The sequence below is a fragment of the Eleginops maclovinus genome, chromosome 19 (genome assembly GCF_036324505.1).
Source record: "Eleginops maclovinus isolate JMC-PN-2008 ecotype Puerto Natales chromosome 19, JC_Emac_rtc_rv5, whole genome shotgun sequence".
Lineage (NCBI taxonomy): Eukaryota > Metazoa > Chordata > Actinopteri > Perciformes > Eleginopidae > Eleginops > Eleginops maclovinus.
Window position 1 is genome coordinate 17,884,497 of NC_086367.1, and position 27,692 is coordinate 17,912,188.

Genomic DNA, 27,692 nt, shown 5'->3' on the forward strand with positions numbered 1-27,692 from the left:
TATATATATTTATATATATGCTATTTTCAGTTATTCAGAGGATGCATCAGCACAGTATATCTTAATAGGAAGACTATTGCTAGAATAAATATCTATACATCATAATTAGTTAAATAAATAAAAAGTCCCAACAGAAAAAAAAGAAATAAACCAATAGAATAATTGACACAAAAAACAAGAGCTTAAAAAAAATAAAACATTTGCTTAAACAAAGCTGTAAATCCTGCTGAGGAATTTATTTAAAAAATACAAAGATGATTCACAGTTTGTGTCCTTGTTCTCATGCTGGCTGGAACACCAATAGGGACCATGCAGGAATGAACGGCAAGAGCGACAGGATAGTACCAAACTACTTTACCCACAAGTCTAAATGCCCCACTCTATGCCGCCTATCCACAGAAAACAGCTTGTGAGGATCTGAGGCGATCAGACAAGATGTAAAGGGGTGAGGCGGAGAGGTTAATGGGGTCAGGTTTCTTTCAGATCCTCCAACCCTTAGCTCGACTCAACAGGCCGTTAAACTGCCCTCGTTGGTAGGAATGAGTTTATGGAACATAGTTAGACTAGAACACAACAACCATTTTTGTGTATTTAGATTAACCAACTACCCTTCGTTTTAGCATCATGTTTCCCATCCTGCTACAGAAGAACACACATGTGAACCACGCTTCCTCTGCTGTACAACAACATGCTCTTATGCAACATGACCAGTAAGTTCCCAGTACCTGATGAGGTAAACTTTGCCTGGTCCTAATCGAAAAACCGGCACAAAAGCTGCCAAGTAGATTTCTACGGAGATCCAGTGTTTAACATTAAATAAATTAGTCTCAAATAAACAATCATATGAAGAGCATGAAGGCAACACACATTATTTAACCTGTAACCTGTATTTTAAGAAAGTGGCCACAATTCATCATGAAAGCTTTTTGAGAAGAGAAATAATAAAAGTGAAATTAACATTTAGAAAAAAGTGTGTAAAATAAAAATGACCTGCAGTGAACTCTTATTTATTGTAAAAACAAGCCAGATAAAATGTCATAATAATGAGCTGAATCGTAAATAATCGTTGCAATATTTCAGAATTTCAGGTATATTACCTTACAAAGCCTGTATTTGGTCATATGATTGTTCATTTTAAATAGAATATTGGTCACTTTGGGCTTCCGTAGATTAACCCGGTTTAAGTCAAAAGCCGTCTGTCTTGCAGAGGAAGTTATAGCTTAATTTTGAAAAGGCCCTACGTTTTAACAACTTCCTGAAAGCTGGTTATGAAGCTCTCCTATGTGGAAAACGTGTCAAGCATTGCTGTGTTACTTCTAATTGGACACTTTGACTACAACAAGGAAACACAGGTGATGGCACCTTCCCACCACGGCATCCTTTCCTCTGTACACTCTCCTCTAAAATATGAAGTCCTTTGGACACTATTTACAACTATCTACAATCAGGAGTGAGCAGTGTCGGCCTCCCATCTATCAAGTGCAACCGACTCACATCCACATCCACACACACACACGAAACTGAGGTATTATATAAAAGTAAAATCAAGATTTCAGGGGGTCGGACAGCTGATTTATGGAGAAGTAATGCTGAGAGTGGTGCCTGTACAACAGCTCCAAGTGGAAAACAGCTAGTGAGAGAATGAGGCTTCACTGACAAGGACTGTGTGTGAGAGTAATATGCATGTTTAAATGTGCAGCTAAGGGCATGCAGTCTGTATATTTTGTGCCCATGCCTGTTTTATACGCTTGTGTGTGTGTGTGTGTGTGTGTGTGTGTGTGTGTGTGTGTGTGTGTGTGTGTGTGTGTGTGTGTGTGTGTGTGTGTGTGTGTATGTGAGCCATTGTATATGACTCATGCAGAAATGAGTAGGCAGCCTCCACAGGAAAGCTTCAAATATCTGACAGAAGATGGCACAACAACAGCATGTACGCACACACACACACACACACACACACACACACACACACACACACACACACACACACACACACACACACACACACACACACACACACACACACACACACACACACACACACACACACACACACACACACACACACACACACACACACACACACACACACACACACACACACACAAAAGCACGCAGGCCAGAGTGAAGGAAAGCAAACAGTTGGCTAATTGGAAAGATACATGAATGCACTTATGGGCTTCCACACAGACGGCAGCAATGAATATGCTTCATTGATAAATAAGAGGAGACAAGCGATGGGAGGACGAGGGCAGAGGTGTCTGTGCTGATTCATGCCAGCATTTAACTCACACAGCCCAAGAAACACAACGCACGCTCACACACTTCCCATGCACGCCCCCTTACATGCACATTTCAATCCTACACAGGCGAGTTAATAAGCACACACAATATTTTCACACTATTTCTATTAATGGCACAGCCTCTCACTCCAGCTTGTTGTGTCATTGTTTTTCTATCCCTGCTTTATCATATTCCACGCAGGAACATGGACAGCGACAGCCTCCTGTAGACGTCAGCAGAACAACAGATTGCACAAACATGCGCTCGCAAGCTGGCGTTTTGCATTAAGCAACCAGATGTGTCAAGCTCATATTTATGCAGCCTGTGTACCACTACTGCCGGTAGCTACACATCAGATCAGGCCAGCACTGTCTGATAGATTTACAGATATTATTAGCTTTTGTTTTTCTAGCTTTTCAACCTTTTGAAGGACATGTCAAGACAGAAATCACTCCATCTTTCTGGCATCTAAAACAAGCCAGAACAAACTATTTCATTATTACAACTCGTTTAAACTATAAACTGATGGCAAAAACATAGAGTAAAGAGTGAGCATCCCTGGCATCTAACATGTAAAGGGTACGTTTTACAATGCAAAGTTTAGGAGTTTAAGAGGACCTCACATTAGTGCAAAGGACAACACATCGATAACAACTGATTCATTCAGCTTTCAGAAAACAGAAAAAGTTACAGCCATGGAGTGGCAACTTTAGTTACATATTCACATTTCGCTAGTATTATCTGATTGGTATATCTGAAGAGTGGATGTGTCAAATATATCATGAGCATTGTTATTAAGCTGTAAACTACAGTACATAGCAACATCGAACCTCCTACTGTAACAACATTTCCAAGGACTTATTCCCAGAAAGACAGTGGGTACTCTTTACATGGGTAACATCTTACTCGAAGCTCTTTTAAACTTTTCATTCAACTACCTAATGCTTTATTTACAATAACTACTCTTTTAGACATTTTTACGAGGGTCTGTGGGCGGGAACAATGCAGGAGGGACATTTTACATGGTGCTTATAAATGAGGCATCTCTGATTAATAAGCAAGTCTTCAAGTAAAATGTCACCCTAAAGTGCCCAGTTGTTGATTCTGCTGCACACATAAAGACAGAGCAGTAGCACGGACAGAAACAGTTGCTGTGCTTTTGTTTTGTCCAGAAGAGACGGAGACACAGTTGAGATGAGGCATCGTCTGCGTCATTGGATTTAACAGAACAGGAGCAGATTATCCTCCACTTAAATTGTTGTTAAAACCGCCAGAGAGACGGAGAAAATTAGGCAAATAATCTATTCCGCATCTGCGTCCTATTCGGTGTTACGTCACATTTAACCACAGCTAACGGTCACATCATGATACCCTGTTGTTCAGCAGAACCACAACCTCATTGTGCCATGTACCGGACAAATTAAAACACTTACATCTCAAGATGAAGGAGATACCGGTGATCATGATGCGATTGTACCTCCGTGGTCAGATAAATGTTAAAGATGAAAATCCCACACAGAGACAAATAAAAGGAAGAAAAAGATACAAAAAATAAAAACCAAAAAATGATAAAAGATATGTTGTTAAAAAAGTATTGTGCTTTTGGCTGTCCTGTGTTTACTGTGTACAATATTTAGAGCTCCTGCGTAGTAACAAAAGGTTAAAACATGCACTTTGGACATACATTAGAGCTCCAGGAGGATATTCTGAGTTAAGTCAAGTGGAGATCATTGAAACATAACATATCATAGGCATAAACATGAAAAATGACAGTCGTGTGTGTGTGTCCACTGGGTGTGTGTTTATGATATAAAGTGCAATGTGAGGGCATTGAGGCTGAGTGAGCCCTGTTGGTCTTCATGTAATCAGTCAACAGCGTAACTTCTGACACTTGCATGAATGCATTTGTGCGCATGCTGTGAGTGTGTGTTTGTGTGTGTGTGTGTGTGTGACTCATTCTGTTTCCTGTTTACCGATGCCTGCATGAGCATTTGAGAGGTAATGTGACCAAAACAACCAAAAAGGAAACAGAATGTTAAGTGATTCAGGGTCACATTAAATAATCTGTATGTCCCTTATTTTATTTAACTATCTGTGTGCTTTTTTGTTTAAGGAGGGCTTTTCTGACTTTAACATGACTATATAAAGCTTCATAAAGATAGCAAACAAGAATAAAAAGGCTAAAGAAGAGAAACCTTCACTTGAAAAGTGCCAAAGTAAACTGACATTCTTGACCCCAGAACCAAAAACCTTCCTCTTCATCGTTCAAGCTTGGCAATGATTATCCGAGTGTATCATCCTCGTAGACAAGGCAGACTTGATTTTCTTTTTCCTATGATTGATGAGTGTCCAGCTTCTTTTCCTCCAGAGTTTTTCTGTACTAGATGAGAGTCTTAAAAGGATTGTTGCGTCGTATCAATATGTGCATACCCGCTGGATGCTCCTCCACTTCAGATGAGGACATTTAGAGAGTTTGCGGATTCGTTTTTAGTAGAATGACTTCTTGATGAATGTTAAGGGTCTTTTTTTTTATCAGTCTGGAGAGAGGCTGAGGGTGAGGAGATGAGAAGATTAAGCTTTAATGCTTCAAACTTCACTCTTTGACTTGTAACTAATGTGTGTTTGGACGGAGTATGTTAAAATATCCCATGTTTATATACATCAGAGTCCTCAGTTTATCGACTCTGTTACAATTACATTACGTCTCTCTATATTTGTTATAGTAAGGGTGTGTGTGAGGGTTGAAGAGCGGGCTGAGCTGAGTAGGGAGGATGGGCTTAGATGAAGAAGTGAGAGAGGACGACAATTTTTGGATAGTTTAGAAACCTTCAGTCTTTTTTTTTTGTTGCTGCAGTCTCTTGTAGTTATTGCAGTCCAATGTCCTGATGAGCTCCACAGCCAGGTTTTGTGACACTTGGATGATGCAAATGTCCATGTAATTCATCTGTGACACGTACTTCTTATTTGAATTTACCTCTCAATATTCTGTGCCAGTCCCACTCATCTCTCCTTTCCACAGAGTGCCCATGAATGTAAAGCTCCAAACTGAAATCCTGTGTGTTATAAAGTAAATGCTGAGCTGTGTTAGTGACCGCAGCAGTCAAACAGAGGTGAAAGATGAGATTTCCGTTACACCTTCCTGACATTTTGCTCTGAGAATGCGTTTAGTGAGTCCTTCCTCTCTCTCGTCTTCACTCTCTTCTTCCTTTTCTCTGTATTTCTTCCCCACCTCTCTCCACCTGCACCTCCTCCACTTACATCACGCTGCATTTTCCCTTCAGTCTCTCGGCGCGGGACTGCTTCCCCGAGCGCTTCCCGTCGATGTTGAGGCTCATGTTCCTCTTCTTGTCCAGGTTGAGGAGCTCCTGGAAGAGCTCGGTGACGTTGTGGTTGGTCTTGGCCGACGTCTCCATGAATGCGCACTTCCACTGGTTGGCCTGGGCTTCTCCGTCCTTGGTCTCCACCTCCCGCAGGGTCTCGTCGCTCTTGTTGCCTACAAGCATGATGGGGATGGCCTCAACGTTGCCCTTTATGGCCAACACCTGCAGAGGAGGAGGGAAATAAGAGACACCTGTTATGTTCTGGCTGGGCAGTGCAGATTATACACGAGTTAAACGACAAATTGACTTGGGGATCATTTTACATCCAATAAGAATATTTGCCAACATCATCAATTAAACATACATTTTTTCTACTTTTCTGAACAAGATTGGACGTTAAATTAATTTCATTACTTCTATTTGTCCTTGTTTTATTATAAATGTAATATTTTGGGGTTTTCTGTATTTTGCTCCGAGTGGTAGAAAGTACTGTACTTGTATTACAGTTGAGGTACTTGTACTTGATTACTTATTTACTGTTACTTTTTATTTTTACGCAAATACATTTCAGTGGGAAATACTGAACTGTGTACTCCACCACATTTATTTTATAAATGGAATACCTTTTAGGAATTAAGACTGTTAACACAAATGCTATAAAAAATCAAATGTAATTCAAATGACCTCCAATGATATGGACATTCATCTGCAAATGTAATTGTATTCTAATTAATAAAAGTTATTATACATTTGTTCAGTTTTTGTAATTCAAGTATATTTTGTTTTCTGAAGTAAAATTTGTTACGCAGGATTTGTACTTCATCCCACAGAGAGGACATTTACATTTGACCCATTCTAGTGTTAGGAGCAGAGGGCTGCCATATGCACGGCCCCCAGGGAGCAGTGTATGGAATGGTGCGTTGCTCAGGGACGCCTCGGTAGCACTTGGTCTTTCGGGGACTTGAACTGGTGACCTTCCGGTTCCCATGCCAAGACCCTACAGCCTTCGCCACCACCACCCAAAACTATGTTACTACGTTAAGTACATTGTCTAAGTACTTCATGATTGCCCTTTTGAATCGTGCAACAACAACAGTTTATTATTATTTAATAAACTCAACAAACAGCTGTGCCTTTAAACTTTTAGCTTGACATGAAGGTGATAAATGCATCCTGGATATCCATTCTCATTCTAATACCTGTAGAGTTTATACACTTAGCTACCTACCTGTTGGTAAATGGGTTTGAGCTCCTCCAGGGACTGTTTGCTGGTGATGGAGTAGACAAGGATGAAGGCATGGCCTTTAGAGATGGACAGGCGCTGCATGGCCGGGAACTGGTGGCTCCCTGTTGTGTCGGTGATCTGGAGGGTGCACACACTCTTATCGCAGCTGATCACCTGGCGGTAGGTGTCCTCCACTGTGGGGATGTAGGTGTCCCTGAAGGTGCCCTTCACAAAGCGCAGGACCAGGGAGCTCTTCCCCACTCCCCCTGCCCCGAACACCACCACACGATAGTCGTTGCTCTGCTCCGGCATTCTGCCCCCCTCAGGCTTAAGACAGTGTTACACCTATGATGTCGAGAGGGGAGGCATGGGGAGGAAGCAGGGTGGGAAGGATGAGGGACGGGGAGAAAAGGATAATTTTAGCAAAGAGGAATTTTAGCAAATGAGCTGTCAGCTGATGGAGGAGCTCTGGTGGGACTTAACCTCAGCCGGTGGGTGTGAAGCACTCCAGCCCTCCTCGTGGTCTGACTGCGAGCCAGAGCACAAATTAGAGAGGATGATGTTGGTGAGGCTCCAAGAGTTTCAACTGACGCAGACATTTCCCTGATCAATACTATTTGCAGAGTCATAGTTTCTCAGTTTTCAACCCTAAAAACATTAAAGCATTTTCTCATTTATTAACTTTCGCAACTGCAGCAATCGCTGGAGGAGACAGAGAGTCCTTTCAGGATGGTTGAATAAGAATAACATGGAGTCATGTATAATCCAATGCAATCCAATGCAAGTCAAACAACAGTAAAATCGCTACCTATCAAACACAAAAACATTATAAGCATCCCAAAGATTATATCAGTGTGTGGCCATCACACTGATATAAACATATAAATATGTAAATGTCAAAGACATCGCTTTTATTGACGAATAAAAATAGTCATCCTAAACCTCGCAGTTGCTTGAAGCTCTACAGAGCCTTCAGGTGTCTTTCAGGTCATTGCTTTGGTTTAACAACCTGCAACTCTATTACTTGTGGACCACTCTCTCAGCTCTCAAAGCTTTGTGTTTTTGCAGCAGCATGCAGGCAGCTGTTTTTGGCCGAAACGTTGTATGCTACCCACTCAGCACACAAAAGACAGAGATCAACAATAGCAACAATCTGATGAACACACTGAAGCATATAGCTGTTAAATGTAGGGATTAAAGGAGGTTAAATATGTATATATAGTATAGTGTTAAATATAGTATTCACACATAAATTCTATAGCTATGGTGAACTGGATTTGCAGTCAGCAGCATCACTGCACACTGAAGAACTCTACAACTCCTCACTCTCTACGTACCTGCTGCAACTCATACATATGCACCAGAAGAATGTCCTCACACATAATCTATCGCTATCTCTGTAAGTGCTTGTGTGTCTGCTGAGCGTATGTGCATGATTACGCATTGTATCTGATGCATTATTTATCTGCTGTGGTTCTAAACTTGCTTTGAGGTCCCATAATAAGATACTCATTCGGTTGTGATCATGTGCTGCTCTCTTAGCTGTAGTTGTAATGAAACAGTAAATTGACATCAATACGAGACGGAATAAGTGGATTTCTGTCATGCTTGCACTGCTGGAATCCACTATTGATGGCAGGGCCTCTGTAATTGCATTGCCAGTTTCAAGATAATATCAGTCAAGGAGTTCAAAATAAATGAGGTTTCAGGGAGTGCCTCTTGAGTTTTATAGTCAATCTATAGCTGTAAGTCTGGATGACATGCAAGAGTGCGAACTCACAGCCACGGATTTGATTTGCAGGGGGAGTCTTCTGATCATATGCCTGCATACTGTTCACTCTGTTAACTCTTTATGGTCAGGGAAAGCAGGAAATAGTGTTTAATTGCTCTGCTGGTTACAACACTGACGATAGTGATAAACGCCATCAAATGTTGCTCAAAATCTTGCCTGTACAAAAAGATGTCCACTGTGATTTAACCTTTAAGTTCTGCAATAAATGCTTTAAACTGCAATCACTGATTTGAACTTGTTTGCAATCACTGATTTGAATTCATTGCAACATGATCATTCGTTTTGAGTTGTGTTGCTGTCCACCTAAAATGAGGAAAAAACGTTGATCAACTTGAAGATTGAAGCGTCATTTGTAGTAATGGTCTGCAGCAGTCCTCAGTTTTAAGGAGCTTTAAGGCAACTTTCAGACCACTGCTTGGATTTGATTTGGCCCGCTAAGTTAGTTAGTTTCGGTTCAGTCTCAATAAGACCAGGAAGCTGTTTACAAAGCTTTGACAAACCCTCATCACCAAATGACAGAAAGACAGGATAGCGACTAGCTGGTGAACTAGTGGATGGAGCATTTAGCATCTAGTCAGTGGAGACCCAAAAGCTAAGAGGTAAGTCTATACTGGACTTTTTCTCGGATGAACGTATCGCACACAAGACTCCAAATTATTGCAAATGATAAAATCCCAAATATCTGCTGAGTTTGTTATTCAAGTGCCCAAAAAAGATGCATGTTGATAGTAATTGTAGAAATCTAGGAATACAGTTAAGCAAGAGGACATCAACGTTCAATAACAATACCTTCTTGCACAGGGCTTTACTTCTGTTCACTGAGAGTTTGCCTTAAGTTTTCTCTTCCAAACAAAATTTGTCCAAACATGGGATTTCTTGCCCTGTCTCGCTTATTTTTAGCAGTGTAGCTGTGTTCCCAGCTCTCAGCGGCGTGGTGAGTGCAGTGTTATTTTTAGAGATGGAAATGGAGGCCAACACGACAAAAAGAAGAACCAAGTTCTAATAAACCAGACTTGTCCTTTGAACAGAGACTGCAGTGCTTTTAAAGTACTGACCATTTGACAGTTATTACTAAATATTGCAATGAAATGTATCAAAAACATTCAAAGTCTATTGCCAAATACCTGTAATAAAAACCCATGGACTGGTAGGATTTCTGTGCTTTAAAGCTGAACTATTCGATCAACACACTCTGATACATGCTATGTTTATGGCGTGCATGAAAATACTCTCTTTATGCATCCGTTACCTCTTAATTTAAGCATTGTGAAACTGTTTTCCTTTGACACACTCCCTTTCTCTTCTGTCTCCTGCTCTCGCACTCCCCAGGCCTCCATGCTTTTTGATCAATAAACTAAAGCCTCTGCGGTTTTGATCGATGGGGCTCGTCTGTCTGGGCCCCGTCAGTCTGTCATCCTGCCCTGCTTGGTGCCTGTTGGGTTTTTTTGGATGGGGATTTCGTCTCCGCAACAACGATCCTGCTCATCAAAACCTTCCTCCCCTCCCTCCTGCCTTTCACCTGAACTAAAATTAGATGCCTCCCTCCTTCTGTCAGCAGCTATAACAACACACACAGGTGCTTCCTCACAGTGACACGCGTACATATAAAAACACACGCACGCTCCACTCCTTCTACATTTGTCCTTGACACCAGGCCTCTGAGATTAATGACACTGCTACCAATGCAAGCTGTCTTTCCCTCTTTCTCCGTCCTCTTCTCTTGTTTTATTTGAAATGAGAGGACTGCAGTTCCTTAATGAATTAATGGTACACTATAAATGCATCTGTGGCACTGCAGCCAAATTCCATTAGCAGATAGCTTTGGCACAGACCAAACAGGCCTCCCCTCGTCTCATTCTGAAAACAGAGGCAACCCAGCCTTTTCCAGTCGTTTATTTCACAGTGCGAGCAAGGAAATGTCACCTTTAGCGAAAATATGCACATAATTTCCCTCAAGAGAGCCACTTACACAGCGGCACAAAGGAAGCGCATTAACCAACATCAAACACAATGCCATTCAACAGATCAAGAGCCTGATTAAATAGACACCCACAAAGCAGTCCCATGGTGTCTTGTGGAGAACAGATTTTTTTTGGCAAGCTGCAGATACTGGAATGCTGCAGATACACAGCTATTTGCGATGAAGGTTTTACAGGATACACAGATTTTTCTGGAATATTCTGGCCACAGCTGTGCACACACACACACACACACGGTCACACACACACTTATCAGGCTGTCAGAAAGCTGCACAAAGTTTCTTCAGCTGTCAGATATTGTATGAACATGTGTGTGTGATGTGTGTTGTGCAATGAAGCGTGAGAGTCCCTGTTCTCTGTGCACACATCAGCTCAAGTGTGTGTGTGTGTGTGTGTGTGTGTGTGTGTGTGTGTGTGTGTGTGTGTGTGTGTGTGTGTGTGTGTGTGTGTGTGTGTGTGTGTGTGTGTGTGTGTGTGTGTGTGTGTTTTACCAGAGGAATGAAACTGCATTTTCAGCAAGAGCAATTTAGAGACCCTGGCATTTTCACTAGGTTTGGGCAGGCTGTAGCTCGGTTCATTTTATACATTTTGACACAGTCTCAGACATTCAATCACGCTGATGCTTCACACCAGGGGTCAAAACACACACATGGAAATCTGAAAAGCTATTGGAGGGAATGTAATGTTTATGAATCTGCAAAAATGTTATCTGTGATAAAAGGCTCCAGTGATATGTTGACTCAATCGATGGTCTGATAAATAATATCCTACTATTTTGTTTACCCAGTACTATTTTTCATGCAAAAATGACAACCAATGGGCTTTTAGACCATCATATATTGGTGTTTAATAGCATTTGAAATGTTTTAAATTGGACGGGCAAGAACCCTAACCCTTACATATTCAACAGAGCTCAATGTAATCAATATGTTGAAGATGTTATAAAGTCATTTGTTGTTGTTAGATATGCATAATCATGCATTTGGCTCTTAGCATATGAAGGTTATGTATATGGAAATTCATTCAACAGATATGTAACTTTTGAAAAAATATATTTTGATTGTTTTACTGTTTCTCGTTTAATCGATCCAAAAAACTAAATGAATGCGAGGCAACCTCACTGCAGGAAGTCACTGCACCTCGCTTATTAACAGAAGTTAGCCTAACCCGAGTAAACCCCCATGAAATAACACATTTAAGTTAAAGAAATGGGATAATATGTGTTAATTATTAAGCTTTATGCATCTCAGGAAGGTTTTGTGACCATTGGCCAGTTTCAGGCTAGCTGTTTTCCACTGTTACCAGTCTTTGTGCTAAGCTAACCTGAAAGGCTGCCGACTCCAGCCTTATATAAACATGATCCTTTGTCTTATTGTATTCTAGTCATACAGATTATTTATTAAAATGTTTACTTTTTCCTTAACAAAGTTAGGTTTTGAAAAACTGGGTTTTGTAGGTTCTTGTATCTCAGAGGAGTGTATCATGCTTTAATGGAAATACAGCAAAAGTTGACATCCCCATATTACACCTTTACACTTATATGTAAAAGGGACCAGCTTGATCAATTCATTAAAGGAATTCTGAATAGTTTAAGAAAATAGGATACCATTTCAAATAATATATTACTAAAACAGCTAGTCAATAATGTTGCATGTACATGAAACATCTGCATTACATAACTGAAAAGCAAACAAAGTTATATTAGGACTAAGTGTGATATATGTTCATATACTGTATGCACCAGAAAATCAACATGTAACAGCAACTGTGGGTTAGCTTGAGGTGTTTAAACGCTGTGTAAGACTATAGGTGTGTCTGATTCTCATCAGTGTCAATCTATACTGTGATTGAGCGTACACTTCTGTACATGCATGCTGTATGTACCTTAGACTGTACAGGAGATGCAGCACTGTGGTCTTGGCTTAGTAGCTAATCATTGAGCTTAACCTCCTCTGTGCTGCAGGCCTGCTCTGCATTGACCCAATTCCCAGGACTTAAGATGCCAGTGGTCTCCCTATAAGACAACATGCAGCTCCGGATGAAGCCCTTTGATACTCAATGCACATCCCGTTGACTCAGCATGCACTGACGGCAACACTGTGGCATGGGAACATCAGCTGGGCCAGATACATAAACATCAGTCTATTGATGCTCACATTTAGGTTGGACCAGAAGGTTTTGCAGCAGAATATCCATCCATCAACCACATAACAGGCTGCTGGACTCTCCTTCTCAGCACTGTTTTGCAATATCACTGGCGAGTAGTGTATCCAAAATCATCATCACTTTACCCGATTTCACTACTTACTGCTATAATAAGCCAAATACAGTTAATATGCACTTTCAATAAGAATTCAAGAAAACACTTCAACTTCCAGCCAATTGATATCTTAACTGCACTGAAACAACTCGGCTGATTCTACAGCACAGTTTTTACACAGGACTGGATGCAACATGTAATTAGTCTTTGAGTGTGCATTAGTCCTGAGCATTAGCTCAACCTGGGGAACCCTGGGTTGCTCCGTCTGTCCTCTCCATAAGACTCTGCTAATACCTAGGCCGTGCAATCAGGGAAACACCGCGGAGCCTGGATATTAACTCCAGAATGGGGAAAGAAATTCAGTTTCCAACATAGAACTAGAGCAATCAATGTTTTCAAGTGTGCATAATGTATTTAAACATTTGTTCATTTTTACGATGAAGCTTATCCTTGGAGCTGTGACTGCCTGAGCGTGTTGCAGATGCCTGCCTGCAGTGACAGATGGTGACAGGGTTGGTACGTTTGGATTGACTCCTGGTTTCTACAGGCACAGCTTTTTTTATAATACCACTTGATCCACGTCTGATAACATGGAAACATCAAGGGAATCCCGCTCCAGACTTGTGACGCACCCTATTATGCAACTGGGATTTATGAAACTGACCGTTAACAATTCTTCAACCACAAAATATTCCTCGTGATTTGGCAAATCAGATTTAATAGATTAAGGGTGCCGAGAGTGTTTCATACTTAAAGAACGGCTGATATTTGACCAAAATGTCAAATAAAATACGGTAACTCAGAGGTCACGATGTGCATAATGGAGCAGAACAGCAATCAGGACTTCTATTAGTCAGGCACCACACCAAGACAATCCTGCCTAATGCCATGCATAATAAAGACTCTATAGACCTTTTCAAATAAGCTGATGCCGTCAGAACAACTAAAACACTTTAGCATTGATCTGTTCCAGTATTAAAGCAGACGTTATGGAGTATACAGTTATATATAGCTCAGGCGTGCTCAACGGTGATGGTGCTCTTGACTAGACTTGTGCTGCCAAAGCAACAGACCGACCTAAACATCATGGGGAGACAGCAGTTAAATACAAACTCAAAAAGGTAATATGTAGGCAAGCTCAGTTGGAGAACATATTTTCTGTTTCATTATTAATTATAAATGATTATAAATCAAGCCTGAAAATAAATGTAATGACTTACAGAGGGATTGCATCTCATTAGGAATGAGTTGCTCCCAATAAAATGCTATATTATGAAGAAAAAGATTACATTTACAGAAGTCATTATCGATCATAAAATGCAGTTACATAGAGTTAGAATTTGTTTCCATCTTCTGTCTTCTCTCACCTGATATTTTACTAATTCAGTTTTTTGTTTTTGACTCTAAATTGTTTTCCTTTTTATTTGATTTTGGCGTTTTAGAATTGTGTATTTGCTTCTTGTACAGCATGTTTTAATTGTTGTTCTTGGTAGGGCGGTAGAATACACCTTATTATTACTTTACATAATAGAAAATGAAGACAATGGCTTAATAGCGGAAGAAAGTAAATGGTGTAAACATTGTTTGATTGATTTTCACTCAAGGGAAAACAATAGTTGATAGACTTGAGTAAGCCAAGGTAAAATTGCAATAATAACCTCTTATATTGTATGCATGAAGGGTTCATTTATTAAGTTTGTAGAAATACAAAAAAAAAATAATAACTGTCTCAGAAACTACACCCAAGCCATACCAATAATGAATGTTTTTTTTATTCTTTGAAGCCACAGTAACTCTCTAAATCCAGTTCCCCAGGTCTGGGTAGGCCTTATCCTAAAAATTACAGAATTGGGGAACCGATTCTGCATCTATTCCCAGTCTTGCGCAAACCTGAGTGATGTCCACAACATCATTCAACATCTAGCCATCTGGACCCCAGTTATCTCATACAGCTTTGTGTGTTGTTTAAGGAGCCAGAGCTTGAAAATAAAAGAAATACAACACTAAAATAATCTTCATCAGCATCCACTCCTCTCTGCCATAATCAGAAGCGTCAGCATCATCTCCTCTTTCTGTGTTTGTCCTTGTTACCAAGTATTGAGTCATTTCTCTGAGCAGCAGAAGTTATGCAACCAAACTGTCGTCATTCAAGACAGACAAACAAATGGACAGGTTGGCAGGACACTGAGACTCCCCCACACTTCCACTTACCCTCCATCCTGGACCAACACATACATGCTTTAACACACTCTGCATCTCTACTGCCAACCACACACTTTAAAGCTTAATCACAGCATTTACTGTCAAACATCATTCCTCTCTTTTCTCGCAACCCACACACACCCATGAATGGCAGAGTTCTATGCATCCAGGAAGTTGAGTCATATACATATTCTCACACACACACACACACACACACACACACACACACACACACACACACACACACACACACACGCGCGCGCGCGCGCGCGCGCAGAAGGCCTGAATGATGCACAACTCCTTTTCCATGTCATGACAGCTCTCCTCTCCATGAGATGCGCATAAAGCAGCACGGCGGGCATGGAGGAGAAACACAGATGCAGATGGAGGATTAACCATGACATTTGCCACAGATATCGGGCTTTATGCGTCACGCTGGCGTCATTATTAGTGTACAGTCTAATGTTGACGTGCATTAAGGGGTGGCAGCGAGGAGAGGGCTTGGCGTCGTCGATGGGCCAGATTGGTTCCGCAACGCCATTACAGACCACCCTACTCTGCTGGGTTCATTCATAAATACCAGAGGATCGCCATCTCGCAACGGTGCCATCATTTTGCAGTCGCAGCGAAACCCCACAGCCCCCTCCCATCCATTTACTCTTCAAAGCAATAATCCCAACACCCTCATATCTCAGCCCCTCTCTTTCCTGCTGACTGCCAATATGGCTGTGCGGGCATAAGGCTACATACAATGCACACGATAGAGGTTACTAATCCCAAATGTGTTGCGTGGTAGCAGCCGGTGTGCATGCGTTAGAATCAATCGGATGCATAAAGAAAATAAGATTTGTTGTCCCTGTATGGAGCCAGCAGGGATCGTGTGCGCTCAGCTGCCAGGCAGAAGGACCGCGGTTACGCCACTGAATACCAACATCTAACCTCCATGTAAGGATTTGGTGCCGAGCAACATCTCTCCATACCTGGTCGTGAAGTATTGCTCCGCTTCAGGCTCGTCCTCGGTTCAGACGGATGTAAGACAAACGCCGAAAGCGTCTTAAAGCATTTTACACGGTTCATGTAGAGCTCATGTCGTCCGATTTCCAAACACCACCACAGCAGACTCTCTCTCTCTCTCCCTCTCTCTCTCTCTCTGCCTCTCTTACTCGATCTCTCGCATATAGGACGTGGGAGGTGCTATGCCCTCTCCCTTTTCTGTCCACACTTTATTCTCTTTCAGTTTATACACTTCCTAGTGGTTGGATGCCAGCAAAATAAGCTATTTAAAACAGACTTCCTCCTCTTTAAAAATAAAAAAAAGGTTAGTGCAACTATTGGAATTTGAAGATTATAGGCTACCAACATTTAAAAAATCTGAGAAACAATTTGCTTTGATATTTAACAGACTACACAATCCCTCGTAATCCTAATATGTAGGACTTAGGACGAGCCTGAATCTGATATTGTGTGAAATATTCCATAAAGCTTGAAGTAAAAAATGATGGTCCCCCAGGAAAACATATCACACTAAAAAAGCCAAATGGATGACATAAATAGCACAGTTGAAATGTGATTGAACTGATTTCATTTCCAAATTTCAATTTCGATGTTTAAACCACAACCAAGTAGCCATCAGATATAACCAGGGCTAACGCAGATTTGCAAATGTGAAATGTGAATAAATACGTTACATTTATGAATGTTAGATTCAGGCATTTGACTAACAATGTCACTTTTTTCCACCATAGATATCCTATAGGCAGACACACATCAAGTAAGGCTTAAAAAAAAATAATCATAAATCAAGTCAGAAATATAACTCTCTCAATCAAGCACAGGTGTCTAGTGAAAGTCAAAAATACTGATTGGATGCATTGTATTCAGTTATGTGAGACATATTTTATGAAGTGATCTTGGATGGGCTTTAATCTTTTCAATAAACATAAATTAAAGAATACAATAGATCACATATATTGTTGTCTGATCCGGGATCAGCACCACGGACAGCGACCAGATTGTGTTTCAGCACCACACACCAGAGAGCCAGAGATACATGAGTACAGTAGGCTGCACATAGTGATGATACAGCCATAACACAGCAGCAAGATAACATGTAATGGGCGGATGGGAGAGATTGCAGAGGCGATAAACCAGGAAGTATACCAGCCCAGTATCAGTGCGCACAAAGTCATTTGCAGCAAATGTCAGCAGGAATGAAAACATTACATTCACTTCGTTTAAAATCACAAACAAGAGTGAGGAAGCCTAGAGGAAGCTTAGCCCTGGTGCAAATAAAGACCTGTGATCGAGTCAGACCGGGCCTTGTTCTGTTGGTCTGTTCGTGGTGGTCTCAGTGTATGACTCACCCACACTCCATGCACAAAGCCTTGGGTTTGTCCCCCTCTGTCTGTGAGCCTTGGAGCTGCAGAAGACAAGCAGACAATGGGGATGGCAAGTAGCATTGATTGGTTCAGTTGGGCATGAGATGATGAGCAGGAGGTCACATACAGGAGAAGAGATCGTGCAAGAAAAGTCATAAGAGCTCTAGCTTTAAATCAATTATTATTCAAACAAGAACAATATACTCTTACCTTCTCAGGTCAATATGGTATTACCTGCAATTGGCCTTATTGTCTTCACTAAACAAGAACACACAGCCAACCTTAAAGGCAATATCAAATAGTAAGACAGGGCGCTGGATTCCTCTATTTCTGATATATTACAACTTTTTTTTTTATATAATTTTTCTATTTGAAGTCTAACAGTCTACCGTGGGGCTTTGAGGTAAATGCTAACATCGCCATGCTGACATGTTCACAGAGACAATGACTACACTAACATGCTGTTTAGCATCTGTAATATTTACCTTTATCTTTTATATTTGCATGCCAACATTTGCCAAGTAGCATTTAAGAGTAAGCTGAGGCAGAAAAAAATAGTTTGTCTTGTGACCAAATAACTTTAAAAACAAGTTAAACTAAGGCCAGAGTAAACCAGATGATGCCTCTTAGGAAATGTCACCAAAGTCAGTAGGATTCATCGTCTGGAAAGCAGGAATGTATGTACCAGACTTCATGGCAATGCATCTAAACCCTATCAAGACAAAGCTAAAATATGAACCTGTTGGGGACACTGTGGAGTTCAAACTGTCTTATCAATCCATCCAAAGGTTTTTGGGATATTCAGACATTGCCATCCTTACAGCCGTATGTGGCTAAAAAAGCAGCGTATAATTACAAATAGACATCTACAATCTATGTGTGCAAGTTTAAAACATGCTTTCATACGTTGACTGCGTTCCTTCTTTGTCCTCTTCTCATCAGCTCATCTGATATTGTCCCATACCATTACAGGCCCCACACTCAATACCAGGCGTTGGCTCAAGCCACACAGCAACACAATGCAATAATTGGTTTCTGTGTCCAATTTCTGTTTAATCAATAACCTGTCGACCACCGCTGGCTGAGAGGATACATAACAAACACCCAGCAGACGCATCTCCACAGAAGCCATTTCCAGATGGGTGCCTTCATTTCCCCGTGGCGGTGTGGGGCCATAGCACCGACTCCATCCACCATTTCCCATGCATTACATCCAGTGCGCAAATACAAAGGACCTCCTATTCAGGGCCCCTCAAGCGTGAATACAGAGCCAAAGACAAATTAAAGGGTGGGTGGTTAGGCTGTCTGAATGCCAGTAAATGTACTCGAGGACGACAGGTCAAGAGATCAAGTGGATACGAAGAATGGGAGAGGAAAGTGTCCATGGCAAATGTATCTTTCTAAAGTAAATCACAAAAAAAATGCTATACCAAATTTTTACATTTAGAGTTAACTTGGAATGTATCTACTGTACATCTGAAATGTTTGAAGGTATCAATCATTTTTGTGCAATACTTGGATAGGCCAGAACACACCGCAATATATTTGGTAACAATTTACAAATACAGAAGATAAAAGTTCATTAATATGAAAAATGAGTTTGTGCAAAAATGAACTAGAGCCTGAAATCACTGGTGCAGAAATATTGTAATTTGGACCAAATAAAATCCCACTTTGTGAGGAATGGCACTGCTTGGAGAGAGGGCACTGGAAGAAAGAGCGATACATCTGAAAGCCAGCCAGACAGACACTTGTTCAGTTCATTAAGGTTCCAGTTTTATTATTTAATCATTATGAGAAGATAAATTAAGACATATCAAAAGGCCACATAAAGTTACAGATTAAAAACCTCCCAATAGCTCATGCAGACTTTAAATGCTGCTTAACACATGTACTATTGAAGCTTTGAGGAGCAGGACAACATAACGAAAAGTTCCAGTTTTGATTAACAATGTTAGAAAATCTTTGTTTACATATTTGAAAACCGTTATGTTTTCAGCCCATTTTCTGTCACAAATGGCTTAAATAGACACAATAATATTGACTGAAACGTTACAGGCGTAATATCTGCCTGAAACACATTGTCACACTACAACACAGAAATTAATGTCACATAAAAAGGTCACAGTTTCTCCGATTGCCTTGGCAGTACCGATGGCAGTAAACTGACGTGGCAGACACAAACAAGCTTTTATTTTTTCTCACGAGTGGGAAGCTTCAGTTCACCACATGACGCGGGGGTTCAGCATCATCCGTCATGGAAACGGAAGAGAGGGCCAAACGGAAGCAGAAAGCAACAAACACACACACCTACTCTTACTCAGTCTCTCTTTCAATTACTCAAACACACACACACACACACACGCGAACACAAAGCCATCCCGTGTTTCTCACTGGTCCTTTTCGTGGTTGAGGGCCCGGTTAACAGCTGGTGGAACAAACAGAAGAAAAAAGGCTATATTTGGCAGAAAGGTGAAACAGACTTAAAGATGTTACTGCATTTTGTAAATCTAAGGGGGGTGGCAGTGTTGTGTGGCATTGCAGTACATATAGTATGTAGCTCTACTTGCATGTACACTGTGGGTATCTCACCCTCCTTTGTCACCGACTCGGTTATGTTCTTAGCCTTGGCGCTCAGATCGCTGACCATATTGTCCATGGTGGCCTGGTGTTTCAGGAAAAATGGCCGGATCACTCGCTTGTACAACATGTCGGAGCCGTTCCACGTCACCGGAGCCATGCACCAAATCAGGAACAAACACTGAGGAGGAAGCAGAGGGCAGATCTTAGATATCACTTCCTGTCCAAAGTGACACATGTCTGGTTCTTTATCTTCTGCGATAACAAACGCTGGCATTTAGACTGTTGGTCAGGAAAAAAAGAGATTTTGATGACAACACCTTGTTTCATAATACTTCACCATTTTCTGACATTTCAAAAAGGTCGACTGATTAATTGATTAATTAAAAAAATGCTCAACAGATTAATTAGAAAGGAAAGTAACGTTCAATGGTGACAGACCTAAAATGCACAATTTTCCGTTAGTCTAAAAATGTTGCATTGCGTATCTGTGACTCGCCTGCTGTTGTTTTACATTACAGGCCAATGAAAATGTAGCATCACTATAAAGCACCATTTATTAAAAGGAATAGGAATATATATATTTCATTAAAACCCCAAACTGTCAACAAAAGATTAGCAATCATGATCATTTAGCCCAAACAGGAGATCATGAGGTCACTTTTTGACGGTCAGGCATTATATCATCAATATAGTGAATATGTACAATATTGTTTTTAATTTAAAAACAAAACAATGAACTGTTCGTGTTTTGCAATCCAATTATCAGAAGCAACCCACAGTAAGTGGATTGAATCATGTAAGTCACCTTATGAAATATGCTGTTCAAGTGGCACAGTTTCTTTTGCACAATGCATTGACTACCAGAGAAAGGTCTTTAGAGTCTGCGTATAGACACCGTTTTGTCTATGTCCCTTTCCAAAGTGAACATACAAAATATTCAGAAGTTGGTAAGAATTGTTCATTATGGGGCCGCATGTCATCAGCAGTCTGAAGGTCTCCTCATTGGGACATGAGACACAGTGTCCACAAGAGAGCGCTGTTGGTGTCCGAAACCATAAACCCTCCCATCGACTGGGTTCAACATATTGGGAACTTTGGTTTCACAGTTAAAACAGACTCAGTTGGCAAGATAATACAAGGTATAACAGGAAAAGAACATTCAGTGTAAAATAACAATCAACCCATACAACAAAGTTTAAAAGACGTTTTAAAAGGACAGCATACCTTGCTAGCGTAGTAGAAGGGAAACCAGGAGAGGAAGATGTCAGAGAAGGCCTCGACGATGCTGAAGAGTCCATACACCACCCAGTAGGTCAGCCACTGTGTGTCATCCTCCTTCACACTGCTCTCGATGGCCTTGATGCTGAAAGGACGACACGTTTCGCTCAGAAGATTGATGACGTGTTAACATCAACACGTCAAACACACAAAGTCTAGACACTCTTTTTTTAATTATATAGTAGAAAATGTACTCAAAATATTAAAAAAACACATAGTACCTTTAAGCAGCCTTTAATGCATAGGTTCAGATATTTGGGCTGCACTAAGGGTCTCTGAATACAACAATAAGCACATACCAAGATGTACATTGAATGACTTAGTGGCGATTTCATCCATTCCTCCGCTTCGCACGGAACTTAAATTGATCCCTTCCTAACTCTGATGTCATTCCGATGTCATTGATGGGTTGATAAATGAACTGACAGTCAAAAATGCCAGTCTATTGAGTACAAAAGTCCCAACTGATTTGGTTGCAGACTGTGTGTTTATTGCTGACCTGCAGTAAAGAGTTAGAAACACAATGAGGGAGTTGTGCGCTGAAAGGATAGGTAGAGGCCACTTTATGACCGGATTAATGATTACAGTGACCAGTACATTTTACAATGTAGAAATGCTCATGGAAGTGTTGAGACAAACGTAAAACGGTTTTTACAATCATTATCTTTTAACTTTTCAGAGACACCAAATTCAAAAGTGACGAACATATTCACACCAGTTACAAAGAAACGTTGATGTCAGTAGTCTTTAAGTGAAGAAGTCCATTCCTAAAGAGCAAAATTGACCTTTTTAAGGGCCGTATTGGTTTGAATAGAAGGAGGAACATAGGTGTGATGAATGAGACTTAATAATTAACAATGGCTCCATTCCATTTGGGTGTTTCATACTTGCAGTGGCGGTAAGGTCAGTTATTGTTATTAGACAAACCTGCTTGTCCTATTCCTGCAAACAAAACTTAAACTATCTGCTGGACGCCACAGAGTTCTTTGTCCATAAAGGAAAGAAACAAAAGACTAAAAAAGGGACTTAAGTGGATAACCCATCGCATTTTCTAAATGAATTATTTGTATATATACTCTTTTGTTATGGAATTTCTTAAAAATAACTTCATACATACGAGAAATATGCCGGATAGGCAAAGCCAATCAGGTTGCAGAGCAGGGAGGCTCCAAATCCAAACAGAAGATACAGCCCGACCAAACTCAGAGCGCCTGCAGGGGGAGAGAGACGAGAGGCAGCGATGATGTGACAGCGAGAGACTAAGGGGAGGGGGTATCCAGTTACTTGACAAACAAGCCAACAAAGTGTGCCTAATAGCAGGATGTCAGGACTGCGCAGTACCAGGATTAGGAGGAGCACTAACACAAGACAAACACTGATATTCAAATCCAGTCAGAGGAAAAGTTGACTTTGAGTAACATTTCACGCAGTCATGTCAAACCGCCTGGCAAATTCACCTCAAACATGTGAGCGACACATTCCACAAATGCCAGTGGTACTGCAGTGTATGCGTGCTGTACCGAGCGGAGCGCTGAACTGCCGGGTTGGTTATTTAACGGCAATGACTTTTTTCCAGCTTCTCAGATCTGAAGATTTAATGCTTTTCTTCAGCAACTATGATAGTAAACTGAATATATTCTGGACTTGGATTGCGGTTGGATAAAAAAATGTCACCCGCTTTAAAAAAGGGGGCACAATTGTCGAACATGTTATAACCCAAGCAGTCAATCTATGATGAACACTCAGCCAGTCCTAGTTTTGTTTGCACTAGTGTAAGGCTGAATAAACACACGCTTTAAAAGGCTTGTAGACACTCATAGAGGTGTTGATTACATTCTACGTTTGAGAACATGGTGAGGTTGATTTTTAGGAACACGCCGTAATGTGATGCAGTGATGTATTCACCACCTTTTAACTACTACCTCAATAATACACATACTTACACTTAAACACCAATTTCAGCAAAAACAAAGCATTATAAACTTCATAAAAAGGCAGAAGTCATGTCCAAGCTGGAATGGATTGCTTTAAAGTGTTGAGAATGATCATCTTGTTTATAGGATGTATTAATTTACAGGACATAAATGTAGCAAAAAAGATTCCTGGACGTCAGCTCTGCGTGATTTGCCTAGCTTAATCCCTCTAAAGCTTAAACTGGTTAGCTGGCAGCAAGGCACTGACTTCAATGGGAGTACACTGCAGTCAGACCAGCCACTTTAGCCTATCCATTTCTTCCATTACATTTATCACGAGGAAAACAAGACAAGAGGAATGACGTCTACCCATATATCATTCAAATGTATGCAAAACTCAACTGGTGATAACAAATTATACCATACCAAGTCATAATGATCAAACAGTATTGAGAGCACTCAAGGCCTTTGATACTGCTCTCACCATTGCCTGCTCTTTACATCTCATTTGTTTGTCCCGGCTCATAAACAAATGTCCGTGCAATTCCCAGTCTGCTTATCCATGTCTAATGCAGGTAGAACAAGAGGAAGTGGTTCAAAGGGAAGACCCCCAGAGAGCCAACGGCTGACATAAAGAGACACACAGCAACGCTTTGTATAGGGAACTGACTTATTTAAATGTGTCAATGATGCTGCACAATGACAAACTGCTAGTAGGATTCCATCAGACTCTGTAGCAACTCCTGTACTGCACAAAGGAAAAGAACAATGCTGCCATGTGAGCTAACCTCGATTGTACAGCCTTGATAGAAAACACATGTTCTTTTTGTGGAAACACTTTTTTGAAAATCAAAACAGGCCATAAAACCGTTGCGTAATCCTATCATGTGTGACTCAGGATTGGTAATTCTGCTGGAAATCCACTTCCTCTTAGAATCAAATCATCACAAAAACCTATTGTGGGGAGTACAGCGGGGGAGGGCTTGAAGTTGGCTTTGAACATGAAGCTAACAAACAAGGTCTCAGAGATCGTTAGTGTGTCACCACTAATGTATGTTTATACCAAATAGGTCTGTCTATAATCAACATATCTCTTTATACATTACTAGAATATACAGTATAACATTCTGTTTCATCTAATTCAACTTCACATGTTTACAGTTTACTTTCTCCTATAGATTCCTGCATTTTACTTGCACTATTATGTCATTTGCTATGTGTTGTTTCCATTGTGTACTGCATAAAACTATCGTTGTTGTATTGTTTAAGAGAAACTGGGACTTAAAATGTGTAATGCCAACAACTACGCTGTAACCTTTTGCAGATGACAATAAAAGACTTGAACTGACTGACTCATTTTGTCTTTGAATTCAATCGAGAGCCACTCACTCCATGAGTTTGACTGCAAATGAGACGTGTCTTCTTCAGTCAGCACATTAGTCCTCCCACTTCAAGAGTGTCATAAGAGTCGGCATGAACTTGAGACGTTTCTGAGCTGATCACTGGACGGTTTAAGGGACAGCGCTTTGTAACTCTGTCCAACGAACATGACAAGATCAAGACAAAATACAACATAACATTACAGTGAGGCAACAGGAAACAATTCCTGTGTGTAACCTGTTATTTCAGGACGCATTCATAACAAACCTGCAATGTCCAAAGCAGGAAAAAACAAGCTAATAAGACGCTTCTGCAAATATCACTGCCCTAAGTATAATTTTGCAGCTCTGTTAGCTCCTACCTTAGAGTCGAGTTGAGTGATATTTGCAAACAATCTGCAGTATTTGTTTTGCAAGCCAGTTTGGTGATTGTGTGCATGAGATACAAACACATGGACGTATTTAAAGATCTGACTGAGCTTTAACAGACACCAACTGAACCTCCATATTCTTACCATAAGATCATTTCGGTACTCCTAAGAAGGCAGCAGTAACATATCGCCTCATATTATCTTAAGATACATCAGTATTGACCGATAAGCATCAAAAACCCGCAGTAGAGAAAATGCCAAAGATATGCGAGTTGTAGTTTAAAATATGTCTCACACTTAGGATTACGTTCATAATCAAATGGTTTTCAAATGGCACTAGTAAAAAAAGAATGTCATCACAATGTCCCATGTCCTAATTTGTCACAAACGTCCAACTTGTTCGATTTAGAATCATGTAAAACAGCGAAAAGCATTTAAACACATAGTCGCCACTTTGCTTTAAAATGATTGCTGATCATTTCTCCCTAAAGTTTAGCAATAGTTTGTATAAAGTGTAGTTTGCAGCTGTTCAGTGTGTTATTACTACAAATATTGGTCACAGTTAAAATGTTTATAATGAAGTTTTATGTTAGATATTAATAGGTTGGGGCGATCTGGGATTAACGCTACATTTGATGCTAATAGCAAAAACCTCAGGGGCCTTTTGAAAACATGCTGGTGATCCAGGTGGGAACAGCATTAAACATCCATACCCTTGTGAGATTGAAATGTGTTCTTCAAATGCATATCTATGTTGTGTTGAGAGGTTTGAATGTAGGTCACACTGGCACTCATGTTTCCTGTTATCATGTGGCATTGTATGCTAAATGTCGACTTCATAGCCTGAGGTGTTTGGCCTGTATTGAATGCTACTGTCGACAGAATTTAGTCAAATCACAACCATTAAAAACTAACTGAGAGGAGCCTGCAGATGAAAACCAGTCATGCTAGAATGCCCTGCCATCTATGCATTGCACTGGATATTTCAGGACGTGATAAAAATACCCCTGGCACCAGCTGCTGGTGGGATATTACACGCAGTTAATTTCAACAGCGATACACTGAAATAGGGATGTGTAAAGAGGATTATACAAACTCTAATCTTGTAATGTAGCATAAAGGTCTGAGCTGGATGAACTTTGGCATTCGAGCATGAGAAGGGCAATAAAACCATCCAGCTAACAGTGCCACAGGATATGAAAAACCACACTGAAAGCAGAGGTGAGACAAGTACTAAGATGTTGTTCTTGAGTAAAAGAAGAAATAACAGAGCAGGAATACTCTGTTAAAAGTTCAAGTCCTGCATTTAAAATGTTACTTAAGTAAAAGTACAAAAGTATTAGCATCAAAATATACTTAAAAGGACCAAAAGTCAAATTGTGCAAATTGTTCCATCTAAGAATTATATATCTTATTTATACGTTTCATTATAATCATTGATGCATTAGTGTGCTTTTCAAATCTGGTGAAGGTGTAACCAGTTTGAATAACTTTGTATGCTGCTGTTGATTATATTTCACATTATTAATCCAAATCTGCAAAGTAAATGTATAGAAGTGGGGTTGAAGTATCTCAAAATTGCCCTGCCAACCTCAGAGACTGAGCCAGCTAACAGTGCCACAGGATATGAAAACCACAATGAAAAGTACTCATGCAACAGAGTGACCAAAACTGGTTAAAGTTGAAATGGCAAACCAAATGAAGTGGCAAAACGTTAGCTAAACTAGCTTGGTTGTTTGCTAAACATGGAGCACACTAGCTAGTTTTTAATGGAGGGGGACGTGGAGCCCCGAAGCAAGTTCAGTATTCACTTTATTTGGAAGTAAACTCTCAAAACAGACTGAAAGTTTGTTTGAGTTTGGCTTTCTTTTTGATACTTTAACTTACCCACGGTGATATACTCTCTCTTAACTCCCGTTTTTTGTTCCAGCGTCGCCAACTGGTCTGTAACAAAGTTCTTCTCATGGAGCAGAGTCACGAAGCGCTCCTTAAAGTGACTCATTTTCGGGCTTTTTCCTGACACAAACAGCACAGACACAAAGCAAATGTCATACGTGTCGATGTTTGATTTGTGATAGAAAACGAGGGGTTATAATTTTACTAACCTTGGGTGGGTGAATTGCCCGAAAACTTGACGCTGGATGGCTGGCTGCTGACTGTGCTGAATCGCGGTGGCAGAGGGGGAGGGGTTTGACAGACGCCTGCTGACCAATCACAGAGCTCCGCTGAGTTGCACTGCAGCAGGTGATTAAACAACGGTTTACGCTGTGCTAGAAACGGGCTGACTCCAAACATTATTACTAATCATTTAAACATTTTGGTAGATTATGAATAAAAAAAGGCAATCAAAACACATATTTCATCTGAATGTGAAACCTTATTTTCTTGGTATTCTTTTATTGTTTTTTGTTTTATTACTTATATCTACCCCGAATTTCCACTTTAGTTGTAATCAAAATATATTATGTTAATTTATGTTCTTGAATGAATAAATGGAAAAGTCAAAAGGTGTCCGCGGGACTGTGACTAGAGGCAACTTTGTGTGTGAAGAGACCCATAATATGAAGGCCAATTTCTGCCATATAGAGGGCAGAACGACACATACTACTGTAAGTCACTATGGTTAAGTAACTTTCTCCGAATTCTGACATCCCAACGTTATGGATGGCCATGCCTATTTCTGCCACAGAGAGAGAAAAGAAAAAAGGGAACGCAGTAGGAGAAAATCGCAA

General features: G+C 40.5%; 2 protein-coding genes across 3 annotated transcripts; both read right to left on the bottom strand.

Annotated features, from left to right (window-relative positions):
• Positions 1 to 1,942: 1,942 nt before the first annotated feature.
• diras1b (DIRAS family, GTP-binding RAS-like 1b) lies at positions 1,943 to 16,271 on the bottom strand. Its single transcript, XM_063908257.1, has 3 exons — positions 16,039 to 16,271; positions 6,829 to 7,170; positions 1,943 to 5,822 (listed from the first exon to the last, which is right to left on the bottom strand). The coding sequence occupies exons 2-3, from the start codon at positions 7,135 to 7,137 to the stop codon at positions 5,535 to 5,537; spliced, it is 597 nt and encodes a 198-aa protein (XP_063764327.1). The 5' UTR covers positions 7,138 to 7,170; positions 16,039 to 16,271; the 3' UTR covers positions 1,943 to 5,534.
• A 2,916-nt stretch (positions 16,272 to 19,187) lies between these two features.
• On the bottom strand, positions 19,188 to 27,213 carry zgc:101744 (Receptor expression-enhancing protein 6-like). 2 transcript variants are annotated; one of them, XM_063909387.1, is made up of 6 exons: positions 27,066 to 27,213; positions 26,848 to 26,976; positions 22,415 to 22,508; positions 21,244 to 21,382; positions 20,007 to 20,197; positions 19,188 to 19,864 (listed from the first exon to the last, which is right to left on the bottom strand). In XM_063909387.1, the coding sequence occupies exons 2-6, from the start codon at positions 26,960 to 26,962 to the stop codon at positions 19,858 to 19,860; spliced, it is 546 nt and encodes a 181-aa protein (XP_063765457.1). In that variant the 5' UTR covers positions 26,963 to 26,976; positions 27,066 to 27,213; the 3' UTR covers positions 19,188 to 19,857. The 2 variants fall into 2 exon arrangements, with proteins under 2 accessions (XP_063765457.1, XP_063765456.1); XM_063909386.1 differs by having other exon boundaries at positions 20,029 to 20,197; positions 27,066 to 27,212.
• Positions 27,214 to 27,692: the final 479 nt, after the last annotated feature.

Bases quoted from the DNA above. Each gene is read 5' to 3' on its own strand.
- diras1b (XM_063908257.1), bottom strand. From the start codon at position 7,137: ATGCCGGAGCAGAGCAACGACTATCGTGTGGTGGTGTTCGGGGCAGGG. The intron at 5,823-6,828 runs GTAGGTAGCTAA...CCTCCTCTGCAG, and splicing joins TCAAACCCATTTACCAACAG to GTGTTGGCCATAAAGGGCAA.
- zgc:101744 (XM_063909386.1), bottom strand. From the start codon at position 26,962: ATGAGTCACTTTAAGGAGCGCTTCGTGACTCTGCTCCATGAGAAGAAC. The intron at 22,509-26,847 runs GTAAGTTAAAGT...CTCCCCCTGCAG, and splicing joins GAGAGAGTATATCACCGTGG to GCGCTCTGAGTTTGGTCGGG. The intron at 19,865-20,028 runs GTGAGATACCCA...TTGTTCCACCAG, and splicing joins CGAGTCGGTGACAAAGGAGG to CTGTTAACCGGGCCCTCAAC.